At 36.5% G+C, this 11818-nt stretch overlaps 1 protein-coding gene across 1 annotated transcript; it reads right to left on the bottom strand.

Moving 5' to 3' along the window:
- Positions 1-611: 611 nt before the first annotated feature.
- Positions 612-2294, bottom strand: LOC122090737 (transcription factor MUTE). The gene is made up of 3 exons (XM_042660428.1): positions 2144-2294; positions 1651-2055; positions 612-1136 (listed from the first exon to the last, which is right to left on the bottom strand). The coding sequence occupies exons 1-3, from the start codon at positions 2237-2239 to the stop codon at positions 1074-1076; spliced, it is 564 nt and encodes a 187-aa protein (XP_042516362.1). The 5' UTR covers positions 2240-2294; the 3' UTR covers positions 612-1073.
- Between the last annotated feature and the right edge of the window lie 9524 nt (positions 2295-11818).

The raw sequence follows: 11818 nt of genomic DNA, 5'->3' as shown, positions 1-11818 counted from the left end.
AAGAGTACCAGTTTAACTCAGCCAGTGTTTTGCACTGCTGGTCTCCCAGTAAAAGGGGTCATTGTAAAATTTTTTTCCAACCTTGGTATGACTTATTTGTTGTTGTGGAAAGGGCCCGGGTTAAGAGAAAACCTTGGTGTGATGAGACCAAATCAGGTTCATGTAAGAGATTATTTTTGCATGCCCCTGGTCCTCGTGTTTGGAATTCATTAAATGTAGAGAAAGTTAGTGGAATCCAAATATCAGGACTAGAGCGTAAGAGAACAATCTCGTACGTGAACCTAATCTGGTCTTGGTATGATTGTGAAACAAGATTCATGTAGACAACCCTGTTTAATTCGATAAACTAAGACATTCAATGTATCTCCCTATCCCACTTCATTGACATATTTTCTTTTTGGAGTGTGGTTGGAGGGTTAAAAGAAGGGTGAAGCTTGGCATAATCACAAACCAAGATCCGTGTAGACAACCCTATTTTGTTCGATTAAAGCAAAACAAAACCATACGTATTTACTTTTCTTCCATTTTCTTTTGGGAGTGTGGTTGGAGGGATAGAAGAAGGATGAAGGCAATCCCAAAAAAAAAAAATGATTGGGCAAGCAACACATGTCTTTTGTGTTATTACATATAGTTTCCATAATAACTATGACTTATCCAAGTCTGAGTATATAGCTTTGCCATAGGAACCCTAACCAGTGCAATAATCTTTGTGACCATTTATGATAATCTTCAATTTTCATGGTATTAGAACCTCAATAGGAAGATGCTTTTCTCTTAGTCATTGCAGCAGATGCCTTGAAGCAGATTTTCTATACTCCTACCAATTATTAGGAAGAAAAGAAAGAGGATAAGAGCTACGTGATCTGCATTTCTCTTCTGCTTAACATCCTTGCGAAAAGGCCATGCTCAGCTTCGGATATCCATGAACAGAAAAATAAATTTTGTCACCACTTAATATCTTAAGTACCCACATTAAATAAATTGTCTCTACTTTTGAAGTATAATAGAATTTCTCATTAGCACAATTGCTTGATCAATCTTACGAAGCTATCTTATTCATGCAAATAACATCTTCAGAAACTCTGTTGAACTTCAACAACTAGATCCTCCACACTAAGCTGGCATTCGAGCCCAATCTGCCCATAAGAAAAATGAATAGCTACATGAGTAACTAATGTTAATAAGAAAAAATGGGTGTACCTAATGTATAAGGCTCAGCCACCTATGGGGTCGGGGAGAGACATATGTACGCAGCCTTACTCTTCTTCACAAAGAGATTATTTCTCAATTCGTATCATTTTTTTCCCATTTGGGTGTATTCTTCTTATCATTTTGAACCTAGTATGTATGCAAAGTCTCAAATTGAACATTTGATGTTCTTGTGGGCATAACCTAATTTAGAGAAGTTCATAATTGAGAGGTCAGATGAAACCCTAAAAACATATTTATTCTCTTATCACAACTGTGTTGATCATTTTACTTTTAATGATTGTTCATCTTCAATACACAAATTAGATTTCTTATTTTCAAGAGTTTGCTAATCTCTCCCCAACATGATAATTCGATGTTTGGCTAATAAACGCGATCGATAAGTTATTTATCGAAAAGAGAATGTTGGAACTTCAAATCCAAGAGTAGTGCAACACATACCTTAATGACAAATGAGTATAAGACAGTGTCTTCCATGCTACTGATGCTGATATGGAGGATCTCAAATCCAAGTTTCTCCAAGAGACTGATTATTTTCACAATTTGTCCAGGAATTCTCTTAGATATTGTTTTAAGAATAACGTTGGAACCGGAGATCTTGGCCTCAACATCTGCAACATGAGAATTGCAGCTCGCGCCAAGTTCCTTAACATTTTCAAGCCCAAAAGGACTTTCAGGAGTAGGAGGAGGAAGAGGGGGAGGAGTTAGTACTTGTAGTTGCCTTGGACTAGGACTAGGGCTAGGGCTTAAGCTCTTTCTTCTCTTCTTGGACTCCAAAGATTGAAGAACCTGGTGCAATTCCTTGATGTATTCTATTACTCCTCCTATGATTGATGCTTGGTCACCCTTGATTGGCACACACACACAAAATAAATAAATAAATAAAATAAAACGAAATTAGGTTTTAAGCGAGAGAGAGAGAGAGAGAGAGTACCCTCTTAACATAGAAGCATGGAGTCAAAGAGCGTAAAGCCCTGAGATGCTCGTTCATTTGCCTTCTCCTGTTCCTCTCAACAGCTATGTGAGCCATCTTTTGGTGTCAAAGTTTCTCTGAAGTGTCCTTTTCGTGTTCTTGTTCTGGCCTTTGCTCCTAGCTCATGAACACAGAAGCATCTATTTATATACAATAGGATGAGAGGTCAGAGTTGGTGCAAGTAAACTCTGCCCTACTGTCGAGAACAATATTTAGCTTCTCATTAAATGCTTACGTTGCAGTCCCGTGAGGTAGTACTCCTCTCTCTCTCTCTCTCTCTCTCTCTCTAGTGTATATTTCGTCTCACGTTTACTATTATGGCCACAATACTTGGCCGCGTGAGATCTTAAAAAAATACAGGGTGGAGGAAGGAAGTTTCTCTCATCTGTCTCGTGCACATTCGCATAAACTCTTCCTCATTGTCTCTATCATGCTCCACGCATGGCATTCTCAGCTTCAATTGCTGAATTGGATACTTTTATATTTATTCTGCATTTCTTACTTACCCACATGTTCTCTTCCCTTTTCTGGTGATTTGTGTTATGGATTCATTAGAATTGAAGACAACATCAGCCCATCTTACCCACATGTTCTCCTCTCTTAGGATTAAAGTATCGGTATCGGTCGCCGTATCGGTCGGCCAAAATTAAGATACGTATCGGAGAGTATCGTATTGTATCGGAGATACATTAAGATACGCTAAAGATACACACATAAATGGATAGGAAACATTTTTTTAAACACTTTTGCCCCTGACATTTCATTTCCCTGACTGCTACCAGGGGTTGCAGTTAATTGCTGAAACCCAAGCAGCCAAGTTTCTCCCGTGTAATTCTTCGTACTTACATGTAGAAAATGAGAACTTAAGATGATGTAGAAAAATGAATGAGAATTGCAAGGATACAATCACATCCTATATACAAAAATTTACGTGGCTGGACAAGATTGCTTGTGTCCATGGTGGGATGAGATCGGCTTCACCATCAATTGAGAAGAGGGTTACAGTTGCTGTCCTCACAATTTTCTCTCTTAGACTGATTGCAGGGAAAGAACCCTAGCATCAAATTTATAGTGAAACCCTAACTGATAGTAGATTAACGAAATACCCATAGAGAAGACATTGTACCCCATCACTTATATCACTACAAATGTTTGTATATACATGAAAATGCCCATTAGTACAATTATCTATGAGGACTTCATAGATAATGAATGAAGCTCCAGTTGAAATGAATCTCTCTCTATCTCTAGCTTCACTGAGAGATCTTCCTTATGAGGAAACTTTGATTAGTGATTCAAAGCATCTGAGAGAATGGAGGATGGGTGATGCACACAATCCAATCTCCAAATGACATAGTAAGACAATTGGAAATGAAAACGCAGACACCGAATTTTTTGTTTATTTAATGTGGGGAAATATGGTGAACACGCAGATACTAGGTGATCACTAGAACAATAGTGTAACCGTAAACCAAACAAGGTAATGCTCGTGAGGGAATGAATACTAGAATATAATATAGGTCTGATAGGACAAACACCCTCACCTTCATTCACTGAGAGCAAATAGTGCCTTTTAATTGTTACTTTTGTTTTATGAAATGTTGTACAGAAATTCAAGAGCTTCCTCGTCCGAAGATTTAGGAAGGTGGGTGATGAGGGTTGATTTCTTGTATTCTATAATTTGGATCGTAGACTGCCTTATTAAAGCTTGTAGGGAAATTATATCTCTTTTTTAACCTATAAATTGGAAGAGAGCTTGCAATCCTTTATTTTGTTTCATCTTGTTTTCTACATCTACATCGTGTATAGGTTTTTGTTTCTACATTGGACTTGAAGAAAAGAATCAGATAATCCTTTTGAAGACTAATGCTCCACAATTAATTCGCTAACTAATTGATCAAGATGTATACTAATAAATAAACTAAAACTGATGAGAGTAGATCAAGTCCTCGTACGAGAACCATTCTCGTATAGGGCTGATCCGCACAAATGGAATCCACCAAAAATTAACTATGTGATGGATTCCATCTAGGGGTGCAACAAGGCCTGGTTGGGCTGGGCTTCTTAAAACCCTAGTCCAACCTTGAGCCTCCTTATTTGGGCTCGAACCTTGATTTAGGGCCGCAAAACTTTAACCTAGGCCCAACCCTTCAGGGTTCAGCCCAACCCATACGGGCCCTGATTGACCCTAACCCTAACCTTGGTTTGCCATCAAGGGTCGGGTATACCCTAACCCTGACACTGCAAAATATGAAATAACTAAAAAAATAAAAAATATTCATAGAAAGAGGAGATCAAAAAACACAAAGTCACAAAATATTTGTCATAAGGAGAACCCTAACGTCGAGAGTAATCAGTGAGAATATTAAAGGAAGAACTTTTGCGGCAGAAGGAAAGCAAGAGAGATCTTTTTTTTTTGGGGTAAAAAAAGCAAGAGAGATGGGTGAGAGGATATGTTAGGGGTTTTGACTTTTGAGGTGTCAATGATTCAATGTCAAACAATATTTAAAATTAGGTTAAAATTAGGGTTAACATCAGGGTCATAACCAAGGTCAACATTAGGGGCAAAAACCAAGGCCGGGTCGAGCTAGCTCTCAGGGCCAAAATTTTCAGGCCAGTACTTGTTCGGCATAAGGGAGGGGCAAGGGCAGGTTTGGGCCGTCAGGGCCAAACTTGCACCTCTAATTCCATCTGTGTGGATCAGACCGTACGAGAATCGAAAACTTAATCCACATTCAAAATGGATCAATAGCAAGGGTTCTTTTTTTGGCTACATTGCGGTTGAATACAACAAGTTGATGGACCTGGAGTTCGAAGACATTAACGACAACCATGTGGGTTTGGATGTAAATGTTTTTCTTCTTTGTTGATAGGATAAGTATGAGTTCGGATCAGGTACTCATACGAGAATTATTCTCGTATGGTGTTTTAATCTACACTTGGATTCCACTTAATTTTTCTCTTTTTTTTTTTAAATGGAATCTAAGTGTGAATTAGACACCATACGAGAATGATTCTCATACGAGAACATGATCCATACTCGAATAAGTACATGGTGTCACTACAAAAAAAGTGGGCAAAAATCGCACTTGGGCGGGGGCCGCGGTTGCCGAGGACCGCAGCTAAATAGGCTCTATTGCCATGGTTTTTAGAGAGGGTGACCATTTGTATACCATTAATCACAGTTTAACAAAACTGCGGCGATGAAGCATATCAATAGTCACGTTTTTTATAAACCGTGGCCATATATGTATAACACTTATCACGGTTCTTTAGAACCGTGGCTATTGATATGGTCTATAGCCACGGTTATACAAAATGTGGCCATACATACCTACCAATTGCCACGGTTATAAATAACCGTGGCCATATATGTCTATTACCATGGCTATAGATACATATATGGCCACAGTTATTTATAACCGCGGCTAAAGACATGTTTATTATTTTATATTTATTTTATAGTTATCCAATATGCAATTATATCTCTTAATATAATAATAATAATAATAATAAATAAATAAATAAATAAATAAATAAATTACTGGATTTTTCAAGGTTATGCTCACAATTTCGTGATCGACCAATGATAACCCTTGAAATAGAATCTTTTCACCTGAAACTCCAATTGACATGATATCAATGTTATTTGATCCCCCTTTTAGATTAAGCGGTTTTGACCTAATGCTTTTAATTGTTTGTCATCCCGTTACAATTATATGGTCCTATCATTGTCGGCCAATGAGGACCCTTGTATAAGTTGTAAGGTATAAGTTTAAAATGTTTCAAAAATTTATTTTCTTAAAAATAAGGGTAAATCAGTCCTATCCAGTTGTAAGGTATAATTAAGTTTAAAATGGTCCAATCCTCGATATTGATCCAATCCTTACCAATCAATACCGATCCACTGGTAAGTTGTAAGGTATAAGTTTAAAATGGTCCAAAAAATTGTTTTCTTAAAAAATAAAGGTAAATCGGTCCTATCTAGATTGAGACCGACCGATATGTATTAATATTGGTTGAGACCAATCCCCAAGTTTTAAAACATTGTATTAGATCAACACTGACCAATTAAGAATTGAAGTTCCTTAACTGTTAAACTCATTCATTCTCATACTAAAATTGATTCAACCCGACATAAATCAAACTGAACTAACTTTTTGACACTAGAGTTTCTAAAATCGGGTAAGTCGATTGATGAATCAGTGACAATGATCCCAATTTCCACCATATCTAACCATACTACTTCAATTGGAATCAAATCCGAATCAATTCCTTGAATTTGACAGTTTCATGAGCCGATCGCCAATTCCTGAACCAATAATCTAGTTGTCACCACAAAATACCCAAGATCCAGTTGGATCAGACTGATTCAAGTTGAAGTCCAAATCAGCTCTAAATGATTCAATCCTAGATAAGACAAGTAAAAATTAGCGTAGTATATGGTAACCAAAATAAGACAAGTAAAAATTATCGAAGTATCAGGTTAACCAATTATGTCTGCTAAAAAATTTATATAATATTTGGTTACCAATTACAAAGGCGAAAAATTTTCCATAATATTTGGTTACCATATATGACGTTTAAAAAATTACCATAGTATATAGTCAACCACATACTTTTTTTTTTTCGATGCATTCCTTAATATTGGTGAACCAAATATATCGCAGATGGTTAATCAAATAACCTCAAAAAAAAAAAAAAAAAATCAAATATTCTGATAGTGCAATGGGAATCAAATGACCTGGAATATCAATGGCCGTCCAAGGAAGAATCTTTAGAGAAAGTGTAATCTATGCTAAGAGAGATGGCTATGATAAAGTGGAACTAGTGAGGCTCTAAGCAATGTTGATTGCGGATAATATAACAAGAAGGATCCAATAAAATCCACTTTCCTTTCACCTATAGAAGATAGAGAGGGCATACGTCATTTACCATGATATATAACTTTTGGATTGGAAAGGGAAAAAATGTTTTCAATTTTTTACAATAAGATAGAAGTGGAAGTTTATAATAAAAGCACATCATTTATTTACAATATTGTATGTACATGATATCGATATCGTACTATCCGAATCAGGTTTACGTATGAGAACAATCTCATGCGTCCTTGATTCGTGGATTTGGAATCTATTAAATAAAAGAGAGAGAAAATAGATTCAAATCCACGGATCAAGGACATACGAGATTGTTCTCGTACGAAAACCTAATCCACTCTCAATATCGTTGCAATTGCCATCAATTGAAGGATAAGTTAGAATAATCCATATCAATATCGGGATGACAAAGATCGATACTTAATACCAATACCAATACTAATATCGATACCTTAAACTTAGGTGTGAATATAATAAATGAAAAAGAAGAAAAGACCAAGTGGCATTGTGGCAGTTAACAAGGGGTTGGAATGGGGACGTTTTGTACATTTATAGTCACTTAATGTATTACTTTGCTTTGATTAGTAATGCTTTTATTTAAAATAAAAATAATATTAATAATGCTTTTAAAAGTTTATGGTTAAATTAAACAAGGGATTAGGTCCCTGTACGTGTAAGGATGTGAATTTGTAACCGAAACCTTTTACCGAAATCGAACCGATCCGTTTACACCGAAACCGCCAAACCGTTTAGTAAATGGTGTGGTTATGGTTTCAAGTTTCAAACCGATTAGCTAAATGGTTCAGGTCGGTTTTAACCACGGAACCCGTTGGTTTCAAACCGAATTGAAACCGTTTAAATCGAACCATTTAAAACCATTTAAACCGTTTAAACCGATCCAATTAATCCGTATAACAATTAAATAAAGAAGGGGCAGTAATCCGTATAACAATTAACAATTAACAATTAAATTAAGTGCCCATCCTGCGTTGGTATGATTTATTACAATTCAGTTCAAGCTTAGGCTTTAAATTATGAACTTGTAATCCATATATGTTACTATGTTATTATGTTATCATAGATGGGGTGTTTTGGTTGAACCACCTGTCATTTTAATATTTTATGCTATAGAAGGTTGGATTTGGATGTTGTATGATATTAATTCTAAATGTCTGAGAATGACCAAGCAAAGAAATAGCACTAAATTATCAAATTAAGACATATCATCGTTAATATAGAATCTATTATTTGTGGTTACCAATTATTTTTTGATAAGCTTATGATCTTCAGTTTAGAGATGGTTGCAAGTTATAACAAACCAATTGTGAACCATTTTATAAACCGTATGGAATAAATCGAAACTGAAACCGTTTAAAATCGTGAAATCGACACCGTTTAGAAACCATGAAAACCAAAACCGTTTACTAAACGGTCACGGTTTCAGAAAGTGAAACTATTTAGTAAATTGTGCGGTTATGGTTTTAGTCAAATAAATGTGAACCGAACCAATCCGCACCGTTTAAACCGAAATCAAACCGATTAACTTTAGACTATGTGTACATTCCCTCATCAACTTTTCATTTTCCCTCCAAACTGTTCCCGCTGATATTCTACCCAGGAAGAAAAAAAAAAAGAAAAGAAGAAGAGGGCGGGTTCCCGGCTTCCCGCAACCAAAACAATATTAGAGTTGTGCGCGCGGGTTTCTCTCCCTTATACCCTGATCGATCGCTCTCAATCTCTTCTGTGAATACACCTAATTGCTAGCATTGCTCTTGATCTTGCGAATGCACCCTGCCGAGAACCTTTTCAAGGACTGTGTTAGAGACGGAGAGAAGGTCACACACCTGCTCTTGGGTGGACGAGTACAGGTATGATGATTCCTCTCTTTTATTCTCTTTCTACTTCTTCATCTTCGGTTCCTGCAATTTTTTTTTTTTTTTTTTGCAGGAAACCCTGCTCTTGCGCAGAGGGAGAAGAGAACTCCTCCACACTCCGCCCTGGTACTGAAGACCGGTATGGTTTCTCCTCCCTTTTATTCTCTCTTTCTACTTCTTATTCTACTCTCTTCCATCTTCTTCTTTTGTTCCTGGATTTTTTTTTTTCCAGAAAACCCTGCTTTGTTTCACTTTCTGTTTCTCAATTAGCTCAATAGTAAGTACTTTGTTTGATTAGTTTTTTTATGGTAGGATTTAATTGTTCGATGGTAAGTACATTGTTTGAGTTGTTTGATTTAGTTAGGGTTGTTGAAGTTATCTTGTTTAGGATCTTGTAAGGATGGCAATTGGTGTGGGGATTAGGATCTTATAATGATTAAGCTTCATTATAGCTTATTTTTGGATCTCAATTAAGAATGTTTTTGCCTTTTCGCTTCATTGTAGTTTATAACAGAAAATTTTTGTTGATACGAGTCTCTACAACTACTTTTTAATAAAGTGAGAATTTTCTTTTAAACTTGATGAGTAGCTATTGACTAACACAAAAGCTGAGTGGGTGTAAAGAATAACTTCGTCTGGTTCTTCCAACCAGAAAAGGTAATTGTTTACAGAGTATGTTTATTTATTTATTTTAAACTGCCATAGTACAATTCATTCAAATAAGACCGTTTAGACCAGGCTTCATTCTTGTAGGGACCATTGATTCTGAATTATTGCTCAGAAGTATAGAGTCAGAGAGGGTCTTCCTCTGTCCCTGGTAATTCTAGCCATGTAGATCATATTATTTATGATCAACCTGAATGTGATTTGTGAACGATGTATCTAATGAAGTCTTGTTTGTATACTCTTACAGGCTTGAATTTATTGTTCGAGTATTACTCTTCCAACAGATGGAAACTATATTATATATAAATCAAATGGATAGGAGTTGGATTGAGAAGGGACGGGTAACAGCATATCATGCAACTGATCCATACTTAGCTGGCGTAAATACTTTCCTAGAGTTTGCATTTTCCAAAGTACCCATAGGAGGGAAGATTCATGCCCATGTAAAAATTGCGTTAATCATTTTATGAGAACATGGGATGAAGTGGAGGAACATTTGATATGTGATGGAATGATGAAGAACTACACATTTTGGCATTTTCATGAAGAAGTTGAATCTATTGATACAACAATCAAAAACATTGTGGATGACGAAGAAGAATACACCGAAAATGTTGTGGATGATGAGGAAGAATGCATATATATTATTAATATGCATGACATAATTCATGATGTGTTCCTTGACAATGCATGTGAAGGAGCTGGTGCTAGTGCCACAAGTGGACAAATAGAAGGTATAGGAGATGAGGAAGGAAGTTTTTATAGATTGAAGACAGATGCAGAGGTAGAATTGTATCCAGGGTGCAAGGAATTCTCAAAATTATCATTCACTACTGCACTTTATCACATAAAGTGTCTAGGTAAGTGGAGTGACAAATCTTTTGAAATGTTGTTGGGTTTATTGAATAGAGCTTTACCACAGGATAATACTTTGCCAAAGTCTTTGTATGAAACAAAGAATGTAATTAAAGACTTAAGACTCAATTACAACAACATTGATGCATGTCCTAAGAATTGTATGTTATATTGGAAGGAGTCGTCCAAACTTGAGTCATGTCTCAAGTGTGGCACATCAAGGTATAAATCCATACACACCAAGTCACCGGTCAAAACATTACGACACTTTCCTTTGATACCAAGGTTGCAAAGATTATATATGCCATTAGTAACATCATCTAAAATGACATGGCATAAAGATCAGCGTACAAATGATGGAAAAATGCGTCATCCTGCAGATGCAAAAGCTTGGAAGGATTTTGACAGACGATATCCAAATTTCAGTGAAGATCCTCGTAATGTTAGACTCGGGTTGGCAAGTGATGGCTTCAGTCCAAATAATTCTCTAAGCAATTCGCAGAGCATATGGCTCGTTGTGGTACCGTATAACTTATGGTTGTGCATGAAACAAACATCATTTATATTAACATTGCTAATTACAGATCCTAAACATACTGGAAATGACATAGATGTGTATTTATAGCCTTTGATAGATGAGTTGAAGTTATTGCGGGATACTGGTGTTGACACATACAATTCATTTAAGAAAGAAAGATTCAACTTACGTGCATGCCTTTTATGGACAATTAATGATTTTCCTACATATGCCAACCTATCAGGATGGAGCACTAAAGGTGCATTTGAGTGTCCATGTTGCAACTGAGAGAATGTGTCAACTTGATTGAAAAATAGTGGTAAGCATTGTTACCTAGGCCATCGTAGGTTTGTCGACAAGAATCACAAATATCGAAGATATAAGAGATGGTTTAATGGTCAAGTAGAGCTTAGGGAAGCACCTCAACCTCCTACAGGTACTGATGTGTTAGCACAATTGGAAAATGTTGTGTTTCATGCATTTGGAAAGGGTTCAACTAAGGAGAAAAATACTGGTGCTACATGAAGCAAAGAACTGAAGAAGTGGGCCGAGCTTGGGCCCTGAAAAGCTGGTGTTCATGGGTCAAGTAAAAATACTGAACTGTAGAATCTGTCAATGGTATATAATATATATGGTCGTCAAAGGTACACCGAATTTGGTCGTCACCCCAAAAGCAGAACGAAAGGTTGGGAAACAGTCAAACACCATTGGCGGATAACATTAATGATCAGAAAGAGTGTGGCAGATCGGAAATGCTAGGAATCAAGAACAAGACTCAACAACACACAGGTGGCCGCCTTGCATTATTAGTCTTTTGGTAACAGCCGCCTTGCATTATAGAGAAAGA

The sequence above is a fragment of the Macadamia integrifolia genome, chromosome 10, assembly GCF_013358625.1.
Source record: "Macadamia integrifolia cultivar HAES 741 chromosome 10, SCU_Mint_v3, whole genome shotgun sequence".
In the NCBI taxonomy this organism is placed as follows: Eukaryota; Viridiplantae; Streptophyta; class Magnoliopsida; order Proteales; family Proteaceae; genus Macadamia; species Macadamia integrifolia.
This window is presented reverse-complemented; position numbering and strand designations above follow the sequence as displayed.

Bases quoted from the DNA above. Each gene is read 5' to 3' on its own strand.
- LOC122090737 (XM_042660428.1), bottom strand. From the start codon at position 2,239: ATGGCTCACATAGCTGTTGAGAGGAACAGGAGAAGGCAAATGAACGAG. The intron at 2,056-2,143 runs GTACTCTCTCTC...GTGCCAATCAAG, and splicing joins CATGCTTCTATGTTAAGAGG to GGTGACCAAGCATCAATCAT. The intron at 1,137-1,650 runs GTATGTGTTGCA...TCTTATGGGCAG, and splicing joins TATACTCATTTGTCATTAAG to ATTGGGCTCGAATGCCAGCT.